Genomic DNA, 23,577 nt, shown 5'->3' on the forward strand with positions numbered 1-23,577 from the left:
TTACTATGGTTTCAAAGAATTTATTGATGCAAAATGAAAATGTGTTTGCTCATATGTATGAATATAAATGTAATAAGTATTTTCATGTACTTATATGTGTACAAATCTATTAAATAGTGATATTTTAATATTGTTGATTGTAAGTTTGTCTACCATCACACGGTTTTATTTGTGACGTATCCTATATCATGCTGTATGTGATCTGTAAGGATTGAATAAAGATTTTTTTTGTTTTTTACCGAAATAGGCGCTAGTCAGACCCTATCCCTCGAAGCCCCGATACATTCGGGAGGGGGCGCCAGCATTATCACCCAACGACCACTCCTCACACTGTGGAGTAAGTGATCATTGGGTCAGAGAATCATATGCCCTGAGCAAGCGCAGTGAGCCAAGAATGACATATTTCTGCATCTGTCCGGCTAAGATTTCTGCCTTATTGCGGCAGGCCAGTATGATTTCAAGATTCGAGAGTAGAGAGGGCATCATTTCACCAAAGACTCCAATAATCAGGACAACCATCTTGACAAAGTGGTCCGGATAGACTCTGTTGAGTTCGAAGAGAAAATCTCGATATTTCATCCGTTTTTCCTCCTCTTTTCGGACGATATTCGTCTCGCCAGGAGCTGAAAACTCCACGACAAATATTTTCTTGCTCTGGTGGTCGAGAAGGACTACATCAGGCTTATTAGCTTGTAAGAGCCTGAGGGTTGGAAACGAATAGTTCCAATAAATTCGGCACTTCTCATTCCCGACGACGGATTCAATATCCCCCGGAGCATAGGGCAACACCGGTGTCTCGTCAATGCCGTAAGAGTGCCGTAGATGGTAATATAACACTGTAAGTGCCGCCTTATGTCGATGGATATAGGCCGATTATCATTTTTTATTTTTTTTTTCACCGTAGTGTGCGCTGGTCAGGCCCTATCCCCCGAAGCCCCGATACATTCGGGAGGGCGCGCCAGCATAATCAACCAATGACCACTCCCCACACCGTGGGGTAAGTGATCATTGGGTCCGAGAATCATGTGCCCTGAGCAAACGCAGTGAGCCAAGAATGACAGCCTTCTGCATCTGTGCGGCTAAGATTTCTGCCTTAGTGCGGCAAGCCGGTATGATTTTGAGATTCGAGAGTAGAGAAGACATCATTCCACCAAGGACTCCAATAATCAGAACGACCATCTTGACAGAGTGATCTGGATAGAGTCTGCGGAGTTCGAAGAGAAAATCTCGATATTTTATCCGTTTTTCCTCCTCTTTTCTGACGATATTCGTCTCGCCAGGAGCTGAAAACTCCACGACAAATATCGTTTTGGTCTGGTGGTCGAGAAGAACTACATCAGGCTTATTAGCTTGTATGAGCCTGAGGGTGGGGAACGAAAAGTTCCAATAAATTCTAGGCCGATTATCATTATTATTATTATTATTATTATTATTATTATTATTATTATAAGTTTCATGATATGCAACATACTGTGAATTTCTGAGAGAGAAAGATTTTTTTATATTTTTGTTTGACAGGTACTGAATTTGTTCACCTCATAGTAATTTTTAATCTTAAAATAAACCAAAAAATTTCACAGTCCTCCAAGTGGCTGACGTTGAGTTAATATGCAGTACTTTGTCTAATCTGCATTGAGACATAGTTGATTCGCAGTGAACCATTGTGATACTCTCAAATGCGCTACGTGCATATTAACTGATGATTGTATAAATCCTTATTTCTTTTGGCCGAGATTGTATCGTGAGCATACAGCACACAACCTGTAGAATGAAAATTGGCTGGTAGATCATCAATAAACGAGTACCTATATAATGAAAAGGAAGGGCCCTAATACCGAACCCTGTGGCACCCTCACACTGACTGCACCTACTTCAAAATATGTATTGTTATGATAGACACTCTCGAGTTTTGGTATTTAAGTAGGATTTGAAGAGGTTGACCTGGGAGAATTGAAACCATAGCGTTCTAGCTTAATATGGAGCGTATTGTCTAAAACACGATCAAATGCTTTGCTGAGCGCGCAGAAAGTAATTCCCGCAAAGCCCCCATCTACGAATTCGGACATCTGTGTTTCTACCTGTGGGAAAAACAGGCTCTAATACGATTAAACGATAGAAAACACTTCATGTTTTGCAGATATCCAAGTCGAAGTGTTGAAACCTATTCCAGGAACTGTTTTAAATGCACGTAGAAGTGTATCAATCTTAAATGATAATTTTTCTTCAACAAAAAGTGAGAAAACCTGGGAATATCATAATAATAAGTTATTTTATTATTAAAATAGTTGCTCGATGTTGAAAATGTGATCGACATTCCTCGAAATGTTCACTGGTCGCACCACGACTTTTCCTCTAACCATTTGCAAAACCTTCTGTCTGTCACCAGCTGATACAATTGTCCCGTCAGAATTGATGTAGAACTGTTGATTGTCGTCACCATGTCTTGGATATAGTATGATATTTTCACCATGGCAGCCATATTCAATATCTAGGACCATGCTGAAAAATAAAAACTTTGAAGAACACTGCGATCAATTTGGCGTCGGCAGATATGCAAACTTCAGTTCCTTTTTGAAAACCATCACACAGTGAACTTACGTTCACTGCAAAATCTAAAATGAGTTCATTTCAACAGTCCCCTACTATAAAATTTCAATCAATCAATTTTCAATCAATTTATTTCACCAAGAACAAAACCAGTTATTACAGTTCAGTTGGCTGATAAAGCAATTTCAAGGTTATCTAATTATTCATTTAGTTAACAATATACAAACAGAATGTCGGAAAAATAAGTAGAAAAAAAAGGGATGAGAGAATCTTCCAAAGAAAGGAAGGAAGTAATCAATTTGAAAATAAGTAACTCTATACATGGATGTGTAGATTATGCAAAGAAGTAACTTTCAGACACAAACTGAAAGAAAGTCCTCATGAAACAGCTACTTTCATATAAACATTGAATTACACGGAAGAAAAAAATTCTTTCGAAACAAATACATACTTCTATATGAACACTGAATCATATAGAAGATATATATAGATATATTATATAGATAATTCAGTGTTCATATAGAAGTATTTGTTTCGAAAGAATTTTTTTTTCTTTCGTGTAATTCAATGTTTATATGAGAGTAGCTGTTTCAGGAGTACTTTCTTTCAGTTTGTGTCTGAAAATTACTTCCTTGCATGATCTACACATCCATGTATAGAGTTACTTATTTTCAAATTGATTACTTCCGTCCTTTCTTTGGAAGATTCTCTCATCCCTTTTTTTTGTATCAGATGGAGTAGTAGAAAGCCAAAAACTTTTTTTCCCAAATATTGCTCTGTTTTGAAACTCATCCGGAGTGGAACAAAATACACCTAGGCGTGTAACGCCTGTTTTGTACTTTTTCCCACTCGTTGATGAGGTATTCAAATAGTGTAATAACAAATATCAAATAACAGCAGTAGTTGAGTATAAATATGAGAATGTAGATGAAGATGGAAGTTAAAAAAAAGAAAAAAAACTATTATACTGAAAAACCAAACAAAACAAAACAAAACAAAATGGGAAGGAAGGGACAGCGATCGGCTTTGCAGAATTATGAGGTGAGTCTTTGGATTACTTTTTTTTTTTTTTTTTAATATTTTAAATGTCGGGTTCTCTAGTATGTATAGCTTAAGGGTGGTTTTGAATTTACTCATTTTCTTAATTTTTTTCAGGTGCATTGGAAGAAGATTGTACAGTTTGGTTCCGGAGAAAAAAAACGAATCTTTGTGTATGACTTTTTTTGAAGAGTGGAATTTTGATATGTAAATTTTCGACGGATCTTGTTGTTTTGAGAGTGTTATAGTTGAATTTTTGGATGTTAGAGAACATCCATATCAAAAATTGGTAGCTGTATAGGGATCTAATGTTGAATATTTTAGTTTCTCTGCATAGTTTCTCCGTTGCGAAACGTCTATCTCTTTTGAATATAATTTTCAATAATGAGTTTTGAGTTGTTTGAAGGTAATTAATAGCATTATTGAATGCGCCTCCCCATACAACAATGCAATATCTGAATATGGACTCTGCTAATGAGTTATATAAAATTAATATATTTTTTTGTGAGAGTATATCTCTAAGGGTGTAGAATTTAAACATGAGAATTCTTATTCTTTTTATAACTTGGGCAATGTGTTCATCCCATCTCAAATGTTGACCAATGACTACGCCGAGATATTTTATAGACGTTGTTTTTTCTATTGTTGGGCAGTTGCATATTATATTCTTAACGCAGGTGGGCTTGTGTATTCTGAGATTATTCATAAGCGGTTGGCCATCTGAGTTTAGAGAGAAGCACATGAATTTTGTCTTTTTTATATTCAAACTAAGCAGGTTATTATTAAACCAGGCTTGCAATTTTTGTAGGTCTTCCTCAGCTTTCTTAGAAATAGTATGCCCTCTCATCTCTGAATATTAGAGCAGTGTCATCCGCGTAACAAATAACATGGCTATTGAAATTTTGTATTTGGGATATAGCGTTGATGTATACAAGGAACAGGATTGGTCCCAAAACGGTTCCCTGTGGTACACCAACAGATATTTTAATGGACCGCTGAGTTGGTCCCCGATTTTAACTTTTTGTGTACGTTGTGATAAATAATCCCGCAGCAAGTCCAATGCATGGCCTCGAATTCCGTATAAAGAGAGTTTGTTCAATAAAATCTCATGTGCCTTTGCTAAATCGATGAATACCGTCAAGCACTTAGATGATTTATCTAAGGTTTCCACTGTCTGACTTATGAAATCTATTATGGCATTTTCTGTGCTGGAGTTGTTGACGAAACCAAATTGTCGTTCAGTCAGTACTTGATATCTATTGGAAAATTCAAAGAGTCTTTTTTTAAGTGATTGTTCAAAAATTTTTGCGAAATTATTGATAACAGAGATGGGACGATACTTATTCATTTCTTTTCGATTTCCAGATTCAAAAACGGGGGTGACTCTAGATTCTTTCCACTGGTGCGGTATATTGGAATGTCGGTAGGATAAGTTGATTATATGGACCAATGGTTTCAATATATAGGGGTGTATATTTTTAATAAGGGTTGCAGTTATCCCGTCTGGGCCTGGAGAACAATTATTCTTGAGCTTTGAAATTGATAGTACCACGTCGTTTTTCATCAATAGGTTCGAGAAATAAGGTCGCCGTCACTGAACATTCTTTCAAAAAGTTCCGTGGTAAAGTACATTTTTCAATTTTTTTTTCCATGTTCAATCCTATATTTGTGAAGAATTCATTGAATAAATTAGCCTTTTCTTCATTATTCACTGTGGGTTCGTTGTTCTCTTTAATAATTGTGGTATTTTCTATATGATTTTTGTTAGATTCGGTGTTAGAAATCTCCTTTATTATTTTCCATGTCTGTTTATAATTGCCAATAGCTTCGTCAAGTTTTTTTTATAGTATTGATTTTTCGTTCGTTTGAGTAAGTTATTGAGTTTGTTTCTATATTCTTTATATTTCTTCTCGGAGTCTTCCGAGTATTCGTTCAAAAGTTTCTTTCAGGTTGTCTCTAGTTTTTATAGAAGTTATCAAGCCTACTGTGATCCATGGTTTCAGTTTGCATATTTTCTTTATTGAAGTAACAGTTTCGGTAGCTTCCTTTATATACCTATTTAGTATATTGTATGTAGAGTTATATTTAACACGCTCCCTGATAAAATAACGCCTTTTAAATACTGCAATACTTACTTCTTGTCTGAATAACTGTGTATGACAAAAGTTCCATCTCCCAAACTTTCCAGAGACCAAATTTGGCCAACGGTGTTATTAGGCATTGCTGCTTTGACGTTGCTCCCATTTCCATCCAAAGCTAATCCAGATAATTTCGATATGATCCGAATACCTGTTAAAAAATTATGTTCAAGTAAGATTCACTCAGAATGTCATTAACTGGAAATTGAATTATTTCTACTGGTATTTCTACCCCCTAAGATATTCACTTTTTGATGATTAGCCGGAAAACATATACCATTTTACTACCTGGGCTGAAAAGTATGGGGTCTTACAAAAAGATGGCGCTAGTCTTATTGCGTATTCACCACTTTTTCAATAAGTACAAACCTTCAAAAAAAAGTTGAAATTCCATGATATTCTACACATAAGTTTGTGAGTTATTGTGCTAAGAGTGACGTTAATTTTGTTATTTTCAAAACAATGGATCAATAACAATTTCGTGTTTTCCCAATGGAAAAAAATACTAGTCCAGTTCCCAGAGACCAAAAAAGGGGTTCACCTTACAAAAGGTGGGGTAGAAGATTTTATTTTTTCATTTCGTTTTAATGGGTATAAAGAGTAAAATATAAAAAATGTGACTAAATCTGGGCTCGGCACAACTTTTGGTAGCCGAATATCCTCGAAATTTTCGAACATTTTTCGGTTTTTTCGCAATATTTCGAAAAGGAGTGGTTCTAGCGAAAAACAGTCGCCATACAAAATTATAGAGCATTTAATTTTCTACAAATTTTATGCATATTTTTTCCTTCCACGACCAATAGGGAGCGAGCTACAGCATCTCAAAGATGGACCATTTTTCTCAAAATGGTAAAAAAGCCAAATAGCGCCTTCTTTTGTGTATGTTATTGCGACCCATGCATTCTTTGGTTGTATTTTCGAATTATATTTTGGTTCGATAAGGATCTCCAGACCCCCCCCATCACCAACTCCCCCACCCCCAATTTAATAACTCATGAGGAATGAGTAGGTATTTGTTGAAATGAGGTGGTAGCTAATTCATTCGTCATTTTCATAACAATAAGGCCTATTTCTAATGAATTTACCACCACCTCATCCCATAATTGATGTTGATCTCCTTGTGCTCATGACATGGCTTGGGCAGCAGTACAAGAATTTATTTTTCCTGAAGCCTGGGAGAGGTGGTGCAAATGATGTAAACTACTCAACAGCATCATACAAATTCAGTCCACAAATACATCCGCAACAGCCATGGTTTCACCGGGTATTAGGGGCTACAGCCCCTAATATTCCTGGTGTAATGGAAAAGGAATCCAAGTGATCACACCAGAAATATTAGATATATGCATCTTAGTCTACAACAATTTGTGAAACAAAAGTATATTCATTTACCATTGATAAGCGACTCTTGAGCTGGTGGTTATTTTAATTTTAACATATAATGAAACACAGGTAACCATAGGTTCAATGATCAGTGAATACAAAATTTTTCATCCAAAATAAAGAAATCGACACGAGAAAGAAATATTGACGGGAGTACTTATAGAGAATAGTTTGAAAAATTAGTTACACCTCAAAACCAATCTTTAATTTTATTTTGGTCTTCATAAATTTACAAAAAAATTCCTGTACCTATTTACTAGTAACGAGCAACCTTACCCGGCATTTCGATGTTGAACACTAACAACTGATTTTCATGAATGATACATAAATGAACCATAGAGAGTGGTTTTGCCAATCACTATCGGGTTTTTCCAATGAAAGATAAGATAAGTTGTGAACTGATAAACAGGCAAACATTCTTTTCTAGATTGAATTAATTCAGAATTTAATTCTTGAATGTGTAATACAAAAAACCCAAGTAGATATATTATATCAGTTTTCAAATCGCAAATAGACTCCAAAATAGGTTGATTTCAGTTCTGCATCACTAGATGATATATCCTTATGAATCTCTGCTCATAATGAAATGGTTAGTAAGAATCAGAATGTGTTTTCAATATTCTATATATACGAGGATAAGTTGATAAGTAGCCGGCCTAAGTAAGAAATAATTTTTTCAGCAAACCCAGTTTCATTTCTCAACACTATAAGTTTTAGGCTTTATACACTCAATTCAACGATTTTCTGATTTTTTCATACCCTCCGAATAATACGACATGCCCTCTTTCCAAACCCAAATTGCTCACCATCGAGCCACTCTTTCAAACTGGAAACAAATATCTCCAGAATCTTAGGCCAGTCATTTTAGGGGGTTTGCCTAGGAAAATGGACATACCTAGCTGTAAATTTGTAGAAACTTTGTATTTTGGCATCATAAAAGTATTCTCAAAATTCACATATGATTCGACGGCCGCAACTTCAAAAATTGGGGGTCACAATTCAAAAAAACCTACTTTTTGCACGTTTTTTGCCAATATCTCGTTTCCAGAGGGTTTTATTGTGATTATTGATTGTATTCATCATCGATATTGTAGAGAAATAAATTCTCTACAGCTTTTGTTTCAAACATTTTTTCATACGTTGAATCGTTTTTGAGATAGAGGGCAGCGCGAGCGCAGATTAAATATTATTTGAAATCAACTGGTTGTCCCGATCGAAATCAGCTCATTTAAGGTTTAAATTATTACTTAATGAATAATTACAAATAATTCTGATTTTTTATTAACAGATACATTATATTTAAATATTTTTTTCATTAATTATTTATTTTCAATTGAGTATCAATTTATTCAATAACACTTACCTGCCTGTGTAGTTATAAATTTGTAGAGGGAAAAATATATATTACATTATAATTTAAATCTAATCTATAGTAATTATTCTTTAATAAATAAAAATGAATAGAAGACAAATAAAATTTTAAATCTCATTAGATAAATTTGTGAATGTCAAATTTGAAAAAACAGATAAAATAATTAAAAGAATAATGAGTTTTGATTTCAATTTTTTTCTTCTTCATCATCGTCGTCTTCTCGCAGCTGTAACAATTCAAGGACGTTATCATCTTCATTGTCATCTTCACCCAGATTCGTTTCCGATTCTTCCATAATTACTGGATGAAAGGACCTATCTTCGTTAACATCGGTCTCATATGGTACAGCTTGAGACAAGCTTGCCCATTACACTGGCCACAAGCTGAAGAGCATTGCAACCCCGCTTTCCTCCATCCACATCTTGAACCACAACCACTTTTACAGAATATCGTATTGAGTAACTCATCTGGAGCAGGTGGTAAAATGGTCATGATAGGTTCTAGCAATCCGTTATGCATTGTCCAACCCCATTCCTGGGGTTCCTAACCAAGTTTGAACTTGGTAATAAACACGATTAAAATATTGGTGAGCTGCTCTACTTCTTGGTGGTATATCTGATAACTGCACAGGTTTATTGAGCTTTGTTAGCTTGACATATTGTGCAAAACGAAGATGATCGATAGTATCTACAGACTTTGGAGCATTATAAATAGCTAATAAAGTTTGCAATCCACTATCAATTAATCTTTGAACCGGGCAATTTTCTTCTTCAAATGCTGCGGCAAGTTCACTCAAATTAGATAGTTTCTCGAATGTTCTCAAAAACGTTTTTTTTTCCTTTTTTTAAAGAGCGCAGAAGCGTGAAGGAACAAAATGTGTTTTTTAGAACATGAATATTTGTCGAAACTCTTAGAGGAGTATATTTCCGTTTTCACATTTGCTTTGTCAACTTTTTTAAAGAAAATTTCTTATTCAAGAGCCAGGTATAAATTTTAAAGTTACAAAAGAATTTCAGAGCTTAGAAATTTTTAACAAGATTTACTAAATTATTTTCTACTTAAAATGCAATTACCGTAAAAGAGAATACAATTAAAATGTAATTGAAGTATATTTCTTAAGGACTTTTTGATATACAGGAATAAACTGCATTATTCAATTCATAGATCGGTTCATCATTAAAAAATAAATTCAAATATATTGTATTTGTTAATGAAAAATGAAAAGTATTTATAATTATTTATTGAGTAATAATTCATAAACCTTACTCTACAATATTGATAACAAATACAATTAGCATAAAACCCATTGGAAACGAGATATTGGCAAAAAACGTGCAAAAAATCGGTTTTTTTGACTTGTGACCCCCAATTTTTGAAGTTGCGGCAGTCCAATCATATGTGAATTTTAAAAATAATTTTATAATGCCAAAATACAAAGTTTATACAAATTAACAGCTGGGTATGTCAACTTTCCGAAATACAGGCCTAAATCGATCTAAAATGACTGGACAACCTATCATTTCTGTATATTCATCTACAAACTCATAAATCACATCATCGATTGCCCAAAGTTCTCATCTTGTACTATTCTTATAAGGTGGGGCACCCCATACAACACGTTCCCTGTAAATCAAATCAATAATTTTTCGGGAATTTCTCCATTTTATTTTATGTAATTTGATCAAGGCCGCAGAAGGCAATTATTTTGAAGTCTCACAGGGTGACTCAAGAAAGTGTAACATATCGAAGTTATGTTTTTTAATGAAACACCCTGTATTTCGTTAAACTTTTGAATGGGTTATGACAAATTAATATGGTTTCATATGAGGTACTGTACTATGTCCCTAACTATAACCGTTATAACGAGTTATTGATTTTTTTATGAAAATACTGGGTACAGTTGGAAACTAAATAACATCGAAATATATAGAAATTATCCCTTCGAATTTTGACCATGCATAAAAAAGGTTTTGAGCTATTGATTTCGATAAAACACGTTTCTGAGTATTGTACAGAATATTCAAAAATCATTGTCGATATTTTATAATTTCGGACAAAGATAACTTTTGTTTGAAGGTTCGGACTTTCATTGTCTACTATATAAAATGATTTGAAATCCTTGAAACAATTAAAAAAGAAGAATTAAAAATCATTAGCTGAAAATAACAATTATATTAAGCAAAATGAACCTGAAGACGGGAACCTGAAAGAGAGAACGAATCAACCTATAGAAGTAATCATGGAATTACTAGGATTCTGTGTACGAAACTGTTATTTCCAACTGAAGGACAAATTCTTCATACAAGATAAGGGACTGCCAATGGGATCGCCACTTTCACCAGTCATAGCCAACATATATATGGAGTGGTTTGAAACTCTGGCCATTGAAGAAGCCCACAAGAAACCTCGAGCCTGGTTGAGATATGTTGACGACACCTTCATAATATAGAACCATGGGAATACTGAACTAGACGCCTTCCTGAAACACATCAACAGCGTGAGACCTTCCATCACTCTCACAATGGAGAAGGAAATCCACAACGAATTGCCATTCTTAGACGTTTTGGTGAAGAGGACCGACACTAAATGGGAAACATCTGTATACCGAAAACCCACTCATACGGGACAGTATCTGAACCAAAAATCCAACCACCATCAATCAACTGAAAGAGGAATCATCAAGACTCTATTAGACCGTGCTTTCGGGCTCTGTAACACGAAGGAAGGTCATGAGAAGAAACTAGGCATCATCGAAAATGATCTTCAACGGAATGGCTACTCCAAAGCGATGATAGAAAAGACCTTGGCTAGAAGACAGCAGGAGCCTCGCAAGAAAGAGAAGCCGTCACAACCAGTACTTGCACTTCCCTACATCAGAGGATTATCGGAGAGGATGAGAATAATTGGTTCCAAGTACAACATCAGAACCTGCTTCAGATCCGGTAACACTATCCGTAGCAGCCTCACGAAAACCAGGCCACCAAACGCGGACTGCGATTTCAAGAATTGCATTTACCGGATACCCTGTGAGTGCGGAAAATCCTATATTGATGAAACTAAGAGGCCATTGAATGTTCGCATTGCCGGGCACAAGAAACACACACAGCGAGGGGAAACCAGCAAATAAGGAATAGCAGACCATGTTTGGACCCATCAACACAACATCGAGTGGTCCCAAGCTTAGATCTTGCACAGAGAGGAATATTGGTTTAGGAGAAAATTCAAGAAAGCCGCTTACATGTTGCCCAACAACGTATTCAGCCAAGCCAGCGTAGAAATACGCAACATATGGAAACCCATCAGCAAGCGAAAAATGGCCAACGCCCGCCAAACGGTCATCACGGAACCAGTGAAGCGGAAAATGGAAAGCGGGAATAAGTGAAAGTACTCGAACGACCTATAAATAGTCATCTCTCGGAGGAATCAGTCCAGTCATCACCCGAAGACGATTGTAGATAGTAACAATCGAAACGTCGTGAACTAACGTAAAATTTTATTTAATGTGGAACCTTACCTGACATTTTAATGTTGAACGTAGAAGGCACTAATTAAGAAAAAACAACTGATTTTTATGAAAGGGACAAAAAAGTGACAAAAATATTTTCTTCTATGGCTATATAACTTTTTCCATTGATTCAATAGATAAGATATGTCAACAACTAATAAATTTTATCTGGAGTCTATATATCCAAAGTATTAACGAAATAATAAAACGAAGTATTAGATGACTAGCATCTGATAATAATGAATAAAAATTTATTTGTAGTAAACTGTAGAAAACTAATTTGATATTCTTTATTCAAAAGACATATTGAGAAGAAATCCATTCACATATACCAGAGTTGAATATATCTAGTAAAAAATGTATTTTGTAATATCAACTCAAGAATTATTTTTTCTGATGAGTTATTTGTAAATATAAGAGCACATAGTTACTAGATAAATGTATGTACCAGATCAAATTCAACTTGGATTCTTAAAAATCCATAATCTTTCACTTCATGAATAGCTTGGTTTTCAAAAACACTTGCATTTATGCCTTCCTTGAAAATGTCTACATGAGCTTAAATGGAAAGGGAAGCGCCTCGGTAGTTTTCTTGGCCTTTAGAAAGCTTTTCACTGTGTATATCCCGAAATTCTATTTGGAAGGCTTCTCTATTATAGATAAATGTGGAATGTACTCAGCATACCCCAGAGATCAATTCTAGTTAAAATGATATGACTAATCCTAATGTATCTCGTGATCTTACACTGTTTGCTGACGTACACAGTTCTGCTGGCGAGATCAACAAGCCAAGCGCACGTCACTAGATACTTGCAGCAACAGGCAGATAGATTAGAGGAATGGGCCAACCTGTGGAAGATCAGTATAAACCCTGACAAGAGTTATGCAATACTGTTCACTCGGAGGAGGTTACACCCGGAAGGAAATGTCATCTTCAACGGACAAGAGATTCCGTGGACCAACGAAGCTAAATGCTTGGGGGTCAACCCAGACAAAGTATTAACGTTCAGGTCTCACATACGGCAGAGAATAGGAGTGGCGAGATCTGCTCAACAAAACTTATTACCAATAATAGGTCGAAGAAGCAACATAAGACTGAAAGTGAAGCTGTTGATGATAAAGACCGTAATACTACCGATAATCCTGTATGCCTGCACTGCCTGGGGCCAGTGCGCAGCGACATACAGAAGACAGATCCAGTCGTTTATGAACACGTGCGTAAGTGCCGCCGTAGATATGTACAGAATAGGTATATATTCCAGAATCTTCACCTAAACATACACTACGTGTACGCATACATGAGGAAACACGCAGAGGATACGTTCGACAGAATTCGAGCGCACGACAACCCAGCGCTAAGCGACTTACTTACATAACGCACTAAATAGGGATGACCCCAGATTCCGAGAGAGGGACAAACACAGGAGGCCAGCGAAGCAGAATATAGAAATTTCTCAACCAGACTTTAAATTAATCTAGTATTTGATTCTCGTATCGTGGTGGTGAATATTCTTATCAAGTGTGAAATTTGACTTACGTTTCAAAACATATACACACATTTCAAATATAAAGAACGATGCTAGAATTGAAATAATATATTTTTTAAAATACTATATCTACAAGAATATCCTGGGGAAATATTTGTGATGTATCATACAATGGGCTTTTGTGCAACGAATACATTTTGTGCTGGAGTTGACCCTCCCCAAAAACAAACACCATACCTAATTCTAGAATCTACAGGAGTACAATAGTAACTTAATAACTTAGCTCTAGTCAATACAAATAATTATAAAAAAAACTTCAGGGAATTGAGTTAAGATATCAGATGTTGGCAATGACTATTCCAATTCAGGAATTTAATGAGATGAATGCCCAAAAAACTCAACAATACTACCATCACTTTTCAAAGATTGAACTGGAGATTTTAATTTTTTTTTTCTTGGCAACTGTGAATACGAATAACCTGTGTTAAAAAACTGAATACTTAATTTAATGCTCTTGAATATTTATTTTCTAAAATTGTACTATCAGATACAGAGACAATTAATGGCAAATCATCAGCATAGGCTGTGTAAGTACTGTCTTTCATTATAGACTCAGTGGTATTCACATAGAGAAAAAACAAAATAGGACCTAAAATGGAGCCTTGTGGTATACCCATTGTTATGTTGCTAAGTTCAGAGTTAAATTTGAAGGTCCTCTTATTTTTCATCCTTTGCAATGACACAAATTGATCTCGGTTTTGGAGAAATGAATGTATCCAACTGATTCAAACACCTCTTTTACCATGATAATCCAATTTTGGAGTCAGCTTTTCATGATTGAAACAGTCAAATGTACGGTTCGTCACACACGAGAACAGCCGAACAATCACCTGCATATGTGTGATTATTTGATTTAGTGATGGAAACATTGCTGTATTACTAGAATTTTGTTAACAAAATCTTGGGATCAACAGTCAATTACTTTTCAGAAATCTTCCTCTTTCCTACAAGCCTGAGCATGGTGTCAGTTACATCTGTGAAACCATATCGATTAAAAATTATGTATAACGAAGTCTTATGTGCATTTGTGCATTTTTCAAGTAGATGACAGGCACTTTATCAGGACTAGACCCCTTGTTAATATTGAGCTGTTTCAAAATTTGCCTGACCTATTGTTATACATCCAACATAAGCGATGATGTTATGGAGGTTCCAGTTTATACATTCTTGACAAAAACTCAGGATATTCTGGTTTTATTGAAAAATTTCATCCCTAGTAAATATATATTGATAGTGAGCTCGAAACAAAATCCTACCCAGTAATTTAAAATATTTTATTCAACTATTTACAATTGCTTTCATTTTACGTTTTTTCGACTCTTTGGTTCTCGTTTTTAGTTTCCTTTTTTTCGCCCCAACTTCTTCCTTCTTTGGACAATCCACCCTTTTATGACCAGTCTCTTCACAGTTGAAACATTTCTGAGCAGAAAAAATAATTGGTTAAGGTAATCAGTAAAATCAAACTATATTATTTCTTGAATCACGTATCATCAAATTTTTTGTTAAATTGTTGTGGATTGTAGCTACTGTTTTTGTTATGTTAGGGTAGATACTACTCTACCACTATCCCATTAAAAATAAATGGAAAAAAATGTACAGGTATGAAAATACAAAATTAAAAATTTCAAGATGATGTACAAGGTCCGTTGAAAAAATAAGGTGAATTTAGATTTTTCTCAAAAAATATTTATTTATTCATCAATTTCTATTTTGTCGCCTTCAAAGTTGTCCACCTCATATATAATACACTTATGCCAGCGTTTTATCCAATTCTCAAAGCAGTTCTGATATGGTATGTCCTTCAGCTCTCTCAGCGATTTGGTTTTTATCTCCTCAATTGTCGCAAAACGCCGTCCTTTCATAGGTCTCTTCAATCTTGGGAATAAAAAAAAGTCGCTTGGGGCCAAATCTGGTGAATACGGTGGCTGAGGCATGATTACGGTGTTGTTTTTGGCCATAAAATTAAGAACAAGCAATGATAAGCAATAACTTCAAGATAATACTCCTTATTGACCGTACGACCATGTGGCAAGAACTCCTGATACACTACGCCACGGTAATCTTTGACACATTTTTTTCCATAGCAGAAAATCGCTGAACATGCAAAACACCTTCAACTTTAATGCCTCTCGCCAACAAACTAAACATGCTAAACAGCTGAAACTGTAAACATATGTTCGTGATGAGCGTACCAACATAAAAAAATAAAAATCTAATCGAATGTACGTAACCTTATTTTTTGAACAGACCTCGTTTCTGTGAAACAATCAGGTACTTCATCAAGATATTGAAGCATAAAAAAATCTGGGAAAGAAAGTTTTTGGCTTTCTACTACTCCATCTTGATACAAAAAAAGGATGAGGGAATCTTCCAAAGAAAGGAAGGAAGTTATCAATTTGAAAATAAGTAACTCTATGCATGGATGTGTAGATCATACAAAGAAGTAATTTTCAGACACAAACTGAAAGAAATTCCTCCTGAAACAGCTACTTTCATATAAACATGTAAGTCCATGTAAGTGCAATTTGTTACCATTCATTTAAAGTAGAACTCATGTGAATGATATCTGATTTTTATTCCACAACGAATGTGTGAAATACAAACTGAGTAGAGGAAAGTGTCTTCTATATAATTCAGTGTTCATATAGAAGTATTTGTTTCGAAATAATTTTTTTCTTTCGTGTAATTCAATGTTTATATGAAAGTAGCTGTTTCAGGAGGACTTTCTTTCAGTTTGCGTCTGAAAGTTACTTCTTTGCATGATCTACACATCCATGTATAGAGTTACTTATTTTCAAATTGATTACTTCCTTCCTTTGGAAGATCCCCTAATCCTTTTTTTGTATCAAGATGGAGTAGTAGAAATCCAAAAACTTTCTTTCCCAAAAATTATTCACTCCTAAAAATATAACCCCTTCAATTCACATAAAAAATCATTCCGCTCAAAATATTACTTCCCGAAATCTTGAAAAAAAAATAACAGTGGTGTAGTTTCAATTCATGAAAATAGTATTTTCAACACCCTTCTGTAGTATTCAACTGAAATTTTATACACACCTTTGTGAACTCGAGCTGGACACACTTATGATCGATTTGAGCACACCTATTGCACTTTCCGCAATGGCTCCAAGTAGGTTTCACACATCTGTCACAAAGTGAGCAATGAACGTAGGTCACTCCATTTTTTGAAGTACAAGCCTTGCATAACTTGCAATGCCGATTTTCTTTGGCCACCCATTTATCACAGAACTTGCAGTGCTTATAATCTTCCTTGGGTAATTTTACTAGACTGAAATTAACAAATCAAGTTGTCGAGTCAAATAATGTATTCAAATTCATCAAAAGTGGGCGGGAGAGAAACAGGTAGAAAGATTGAAAGGCGGAAAAGGTGACAAGAATAAATCAAAAAAAGGCAATGGCAAAAAAAAAGCAACAAAGACACGCACGAACAAAAAGAAAATGGGTGAAAAAAGAAGGAATGGAAAAAAAAGAAGGAGAGGAATGGAGAGAGCAGTAAGAAATATTGAACACAATACAAAGAAACTGGGAGGCAGAGTCCTTTCCAATAAGAAGAAAATAATCATCTGTACATACCTAGGCTGTACATTTGTAAAAATCCTCACTGGTGATCCTTGCTTTCTTCCCTTAGGTCCTTTCTGGAACAAAGGATGATTGTCGTATTCCACCTTAAAATCTAGCATGGAAAAATTAGGCATGAAATTCAAAATTTGCGGTTCCATAAAGTATGGATATATCCAAAACATGGGCAGATCAGTTTCAATATTATTGAGGTTCTTGTATTGTTGATTGACTGAAGTGAAGGTTGTTGCAAGGAGCTCAGTTCTACCTCCAAACGGAGGGTCTGTTACCAAAACCATATCTTTTCCTCTAAAATTAGAAAAATTGAAATCAAGAAACATCTTGTCAAGTTGTATGCTGCAATATTGACTCTTCTTTATTTTATACCTGATTTCATTCTAAAATTCTAAGACCTTATCAATTAATATTTACCCATCTGTTTGCAAATAATCATTGAAAACATCTTCGGATTCTTTGAAAAAAAAATGATTGTTGAACATGTTATACCAGGAAAATTCTAAAGGTCCAAAGAAATTATGATATCTCTTATCCATATCCAATAAAATACTAGTGAAGTTTTCACATTTACTCTGAACATATTCGTGTATCCTTGGAGCTCCTATACAAATTATATGTCTGAAACAAAAATCAAATAAAAATAAAACAGTTTAGGTATTATGTTTAAATATTTTTTTGACGTGAACCATTTGGAATGATGAAGTACATATTTCATTTCAATTATAATAAAACAAATTGAAACTATTAATATATACAGTACATTATGCATTGAACAAGCAGAAACTATAAATAATAGATGAATATCTAAACTCAACTTCAATAAAATCTAGAAAAAAATGATCTCCTCAACAACAGATGGTAATTGAGCAGTCGTTTCAATTGACCAGATAATTCAATATTAAAGGATTCTGGCCAAGACTGACTCAATCAGACACAGTCAAAAAAACAGTTTACTCTAATCTGTCTGTTCTGTTTGAAATCTGTTTAAAATCTGTTTTTCCGTTAATCAGCTGTCGCCTCCATACGAACAACAACTCTCAGAAGTTGAGAAACTTGTGCGCGCTAAGGACTAACGAGGTCTTACCTTTTAACGTGTCATTCCTAACCTAATAATGATACAGACACAAGCAATCAAAATATTCTGAAACAACATGTATCTTTTTGAACAGATTAACGGTACAATTTTAAATTTCTCTCATTAAGCAAAAGTTCCTGCCAAAAAAAATTTGAGGTATTCATCAAAAGACATAGAAAAATCATAAAGATGTTACACAAATCAAGAATACGGTTGTTTCTCGTTCATCCAGCAGCAGAACCATGCTGAAATTACTCAAGTATATCACCTACAGACCAGTTTCAAGGTATTACCTCTCGGAAAAGATTTATTAATCTTCAAAATCTAAATACATAAAATTAACTGTGATATGAGAGTAGACATTTAACAACCCCAATTTTTCTGAAATTTTTCAATTGCTTGTATGTGACAGATCTAGTTTAGATTTTCGTCTAGGCTTGAAAGTTTCCTAATTCAAGGTTTCATCTATCCAAACCTATCAACAAATATGTTAAAACTGGAAGTTACCTATATCCTATGCTTCCCAAAATGTTAACGAGAACCTCCACTGTAGATTTCGAAAAAAGATACTGTGCTTCCTTCTTAGAATTTTCCAGTGGTGGTAACAATTCCGAGGGATGCCCCAACTGGTAGTCAGTTAGCCCTATTCGTACGTTATGATCATTGTGTAAATCCTTTCCAGTTTCTTCATGCAACTGTAGACAGGTATGGCAAAAGCGTCTTTTTTCAGGGGGTGATGACAATATTTTTTTGAGAGTCAAATACATTTTTCTGTGATGGATGCCTTTGAGATTTTTCTGAATTTCTTGTCTCCATATTTCCTCCTTGAAAGACACTCTTTTTTCTTCGGGGAGAAAAAAGTTACAGAACTTTCGATCTCGGCAGGCTGAACAGGCGAAAAATTTTTCAGCACTCTTTTTAACGTGTCTAGAAAATAAAATCGTTGGGCCATGTGGACAACAAGGATGCGTTTTTAAATCTTCGACTACTATTTCTACATTTCCTTTGGACATGATCACTCAAAATATTTATGTTTATTATATTATTTATGAAAGTTTCAACAAAGTTAACCTAAAATGAAAATATAACCTATTCTATTGAAATGTCAGTTACATATTCAATGTTGCCAACATTTTCAATTTTAGATGGTGAATGACAAATGATGACTTGAAACGAAAAATAGCAGAATGTGAAACATATCGTAAGCTTGTGTTTATTGTTTTGGACTCAGAGTAATAATTTTGTTACTCTGAGGTTTTGGAGTTCGGTGTCTTTTCAATGGTTTTATGGTCACATTAATATTTTTATGGCGATTCAATGTAGATTTAGAAAAATACTTTTGAAAATGTAAAGCACAAGAATCCCCAACGATTGGTATTGAATAGCTAGCTGGACTACCGTTCAGTTTATTTATGAAATTTCTGATCGTCGTATCTGGATAATGAATATACTAATCGACCATATACAGATACATATAATGATAACACAAATAAATGACTGGATGTCAAAAATATTCATTATTGATTTGAAATATTTGCAAATAAAAGACTAGTTTTATCAAAATAAGCGTTTGACTTTTTATTATAAATTAAATAAATATATTGAAATATTTACAATCAATAAAATAACAAAAACTCAAAGAGTGTTGCTTAAGTAACATTTTTGTGAGCAATCATAAGAAGGAAACAAATTATAGGTAAATAAAATATAAAATTAGCAGTTCATTTTTCTTCTCTTCTATAATACCCACGAATGTGTGATCCCTGAAAAAAAATCATCATAAAAATAATCAAAAGTAAGAGTAACAAAGATAGAATTTCATATCAGAATTGTATTAAATTCTCTTTTGAATGATACATGCAGCAGTACTACTGAGGTGCATAGTCTATATAGTTTTTGGAACATAATAGAGTGACTCATGAAACACCATGATATATCTTTATAATATAAATACTACGACACCGGTGGGTTTATACACAGCAGATCCACTGTATCATTCCAAAATTATTTAAACATAGGCATGCATCAGGCAGAGAGAACCAACAAAGTAGTGATTTGACGTTAGTTACCTTCTATCAGTCAATTTTGAAAGCAGTAATACAACCAAGGACTCATATTTTGACTCCAATTACACACACAACCGATTTAAATACCCATATGACAGTCAAGTTAAAATAGGTTTCCATACATCATCAGACGAGCTGTTGCTCGTCTACTGAGAGCAACCCTCAGTAGTCTTCAACAAAATTTGCGATCGAAAAAATAATAAATGTCTACCTTACGGTGTGCAATTCCTAATAAGGAAACATATACTTCATTCAATGCACGTTTAAAATGAAACGACTAAAAATGTACATCGATTACCAAATCGACATCAGAAGCAGAACTCCTTTTTTTCTAGGATACGCCTAAACTGTGCATATTATTTCTGTTATTTCAACCTGTCAATTGAATAGAAAGTAATCTTTGAAGATTACTTTGTTTCCAATAGAAATAAAGTCGGTTTCTACAATTACTGATGTAGTTAGAAGAGTCAGTACCACACAAATCTGATTTTTATAAACATTTTATTTTCATAAGTTTTTCAATGAATTCACAATACAATTGAATATTAGTAAAAATATTATTAGGCTTTTAACTTCTCTGTTTCCATCAGCAAACAAAGAACATCGATTGATGGGAGAAACATTGGTTCAAATGCTGTAAATATCACCTTCAGTATTTGAGAGCACCATTGTCACAAGGTGGCGCTAGCGCCAATCCAAGACTAAGGGAAAACAAAAATGTCAATACCCAATGGACCATCAGTTCCCTGACACCCCCATACGACTGAGAGGAATGAAATTTGAACTGGCTGACCCAACAGCCATTGAAGGTTATCCGGATATACATCTAGTGGGGTCCAATGACTAATGGACAAAAATGTCAATAGCTCAATCAATGCTGCCTCTTCTCCCAATCCAGTGGCATGAAAAATATTGGTCAAAATAAGGAGTATGATGAAGATTATGTGTGATTGATGACTTTTTCACTTTATGGTAATTCATGATCACATGAAGATTGTTTCGTTAGTACTCATACCAACATTTTTCACGATATTGGATTGGAAGAAGCAATTTTAAAAGCTCTCCACACTTATAAAATGTGTCGCCCCTTGTATTATTTGTGCCCCTACTACTCAGGTTATTGTCGGTCTTCATCTTTAAATTGTGTCCTTGAAAGTTCCTGAATTTCTACTCGGGACTTGAGACTAAGACCAGTAAGACGTTAATAATGCGCACGTTCACGAACAAGCACATTTCAACTAGTAGTCTCTCTGAATTGTTGTTAATTACAAATACGGTTTGATATGGGATATGGGTAAATTGAATTCAATTGATTGTCAACAGATGATGGATGGTGATGTTTAAAAAAAATGTTATTTGTTAGTAGTTTCATTCTTAACATTGAAATTATGCTGTATAAATTGATGAGTCTTGAAATTTCAGAAGGCAACGACAGAGACTAAAATGAAGTTTGAGAAAAGGACTAAAATGTATAAATCAATCCTTTATGTGATGAATTATTTTATGATATGAACATGAAGCTTATTTCATGTGACAAAATGTATATAATGTCAATTATATATTCAAGTATACTAATAATAAATATACCTCTGTAATGAATACATTCGCTCCTATTGTTCTAATAGATTGAGCAAGAAATAATGCTCGCTGGTTTGATAAGAAGTTAAATAAAGAGGTCAAGTTTCCAAATTTTCAAAATATCCATAATACATAAAGACACATTGCGGACTTCTTTGATGTTTTCATCGGTAACAGCCTCTTTGGGGCTTAGGATCGTCCTCGGTGCTCATTTCACATCGTTTAAACTTAGCAAACCACTCCTCAACGGTTAACTTTCCTGGTGCGAAGTCCGATCAATATTTATCAAAAGCCTTAGCTTGGCTTCGACAGTTTTTTTGCTAAAATTCAATGCTCAAAATTTGTTTGAAGGTGGTTGACAATGTTTCGTGGTGTATTTCATCAGTTCGGACTTCCATTGTGTCTAATTTAATATGAATTGATTTCAAATTCCTGAAAGAATCTGTGAAAAATTAAAAAGATTAACCGAAGTATAACAATTCTATTGAGCAAAAAACTCAAATTATAAAGAAATGACATACAAGCAACAATAAAAAAAATTGAAATATTAATACAAGCTAAAAATTAAAAAATTGAAAATATTATCAACAAGAAATGAAAATTAAAATTTAAAAGATTCTAAACCAAGTTACTTCACGACGTTTCGATTGTTAGTATCCACAATCGTCTTCGGGTGATAACCAGTTATCACCCAAACCTCTATTAATATTTCAAATGTTTTTATTTATTTGATTGTTGCTTGTGTGTCATTTCTTCATAATTTCAGTTGTTTCTTCAATAAAATTGTTATTCTTCGGTTGATCTTTTTAATTTTTTACAGGTTCTTTCAGGGATTTCAAATCAATTTACACACATCGGAAAAGTCTAGGGATATTTTTAAAAATGGCAATATTTTTTTTTTAGATCGCTTTAGGGGAAAAAAAGTTGACGAGTGATTATTAAACGAATGTAACTTACAACAAAATTTATTAAATGCTCAAAAATACTGAGTGCGCATATAAGCAAAACTAACTAAATATGGCTCTTCTTTGTCACCCCGAAAAAAAATCATAATACAAAAAAAATTGTAATCAGTACAAAGTATGGCCTCCACGCTGGTTTATTTTGGCCCTACATCTATCGTGCATCGACAAAATGAGATTGTCAATGTCTTGTTGAGGTACATTTGCCCATTCAGCGATTAAAAGCTCTCTCAATTGAAACGTTGTGTGAATGTTCCCCATAAGCGGAGTAATTCTTCGTTGAAGCATGTCCCACACATGCTCGATGGGATTCAGGTCCGGTGATTGTGCTGGCCATGGCAATACATCAACTCCTTCGTTGGTGAGCCAGTCAGTCACTAGGCGCGCGACATGTAGACGAGCATTATCGTGCATTAGGTGGAAGTTTTCACCAACAGCACCAGCAAACGGACGGACGATAGGTAGAAGAATGGTGTCGAGGTACTGTCGAGCTGTGAGGGAGCGATTTGGAAAAACGAGATCGGTTCTGCCACCGATCATGATTCCGCCCCATAGCATTACTGTACCACCTCTGTATGTGTGGACTTCCTGGACGTGTCTCAAACGTTCATTATTTCCAGGTCGTCTCCACAGTCTTACTCGACGAGAATCTGGATGAAATCCAAATCTGGATTCGTCTGTAAACAAAACTGTGGCCCAATCATTTGCATCCCAGTTTTGATGTTCTTGACACCACTCTAATCTTCTACCGCGATTGCCTCTCGACAAA

General features: G+C 34.6%; 3 protein-coding genes across 5 annotated transcripts in view; all 3 read right to left on the reverse strand.

Annotated features, from left to right (window-relative positions):
• Positions 1-2,250: 2,250 nt before the first annotated feature.
• On the reverse strand, positions 2,251-12,147 carry LOC141481981 (uncharacterized). 2 transcript variants are annotated; one of them, XM_074174484.1, is made up of 3 exons: positions 11,993-12,147; positions 5,721-5,874; positions 2,251-2,499 (listed from the first exon to the last, which is right to left on the reverse strand). In XM_074174484.1, the coding sequence occupies exons 1-3, from the start codon at positions 11,997-11,999 to the stop codon at positions 2,277-2,279; spliced, it is 384 nt and encodes a 127-aa protein (XP_074030585.1). In that variant the 5' UTR covers positions 12,000-12,147; the 3' UTR covers positions 2,251-2,276. The 2 variants fall into 2 exon arrangements, with proteins under 2 accessions (XP_074030585.1, XP_074030584.1); XM_074174483.1 differs by lacking the exon at positions 11,993-12,147 and adding an exon at positions 7,383-7,504.
• A 2,643-nt stretch (positions 12,148-14,790) lies between these two features.
• LOC111512731 (rRNA N(6)-adenosine-methyltransferase ZCCHC4) lies at positions 14,791-19,324 on the reverse strand. The gene is made up of 5 exons (XM_023168881.2): positions 18,710-19,324; positions 17,542-17,745; positions 17,125-17,418; positions 16,588-16,819; positions 14,791-14,949 (listed from the first exon to the last, which is right to left on the reverse strand). The coding sequence occupies exons 1-5, from the start codon at positions 19,213-19,215 to the stop codon at positions 14,809-14,811; spliced, it is 1,377 nt and encodes a 458-aa protein (XP_023024649.1). The 5' UTR covers positions 19,216-19,324; the 3' UTR covers positions 14,791-14,808.
• A 430-nt stretch (positions 19,325-19,754) lies between these two features.
• The window catches only part of Tab2 (TAK1-associated binding protein 2), a 46,952-nt gene continuing 43,129 nt past the window's right edge, over positions 19,755-23,577 (reverse strand). For both annotated transcript variants that reach the window (XM_074174480.1, XM_074174481.1), the window contains exon 6: positions 19,755-19,965. In XM_074174480.1, coding sequence (XP_074030581.1) covers positions 19,924-19,965 — 42 coding nt within the window. In that variant the 3' untranslated portion in view covers positions 19,755-19,923. The remainder of the gene's footprint in view (positions 19,966-23,577) is intronic.

Source organism: Leptinotarsa decemlineata, unplaced genomic scaffold (genome assembly GCF_025532065.1).
Source record: "Leptinotarsa decemlineata unplaced genomic scaffold, Ldec_3_MD MMD2_tig00000591_RagTag_RagTag, whole genome shotgun sequence".
In the NCBI taxonomy this organism is placed as follows: domain Eukaryota; kingdom Metazoa; phylum Arthropoda; class Insecta; order Coleoptera; family Chrysomelidae; genus Leptinotarsa; species Leptinotarsa decemlineata.

Bases quoted from the DNA above. Each gene is read 5' to 3' on its own strand.
- LOC141481981 (XM_074174483.1), bottom strand. From the start codon at position 7,443: ATGGTTCATTTATGTATCATTCATGAAAATCAGTTGTTAGTGTTCAAC. The intron at 5,875-7,382 runs GTAAGGTTGCTC...ATTTTTTAACAG, and splicing joins GTTCAACATCGAAATGCCGG to GTATTCGGATCATATCGAAA. The intron at 2,500-5,720 runs GTAAGTATTGCA...TTTATTTTTCAG, and splicing joins CACAGTTATTCAGACAAGAA to CATGGTCCTAGATATTGAAT.
- LOC111512731 (XM_023168881.2), bottom strand. From the start codon at position 19,215: ATGTCCAAAGGAAATGTAGAAATAGTAGTCGAAGATTTAAAAACGCAT. The intron at 17,746-18,709 runs GTAACTTCCAGT...TTTTTGTTTCAG, and splicing joins TTGGGAAGCATAGGATATAG to ACATATAATTTGTATAGGAG. The intron at 14,950-16,587 runs GTGTGTATAAAA...TTTTCTGCTCAG, and splicing joins TCCAGCTCGAGTTCACAAAG to AAATGTTTCAACTGTGAAGA.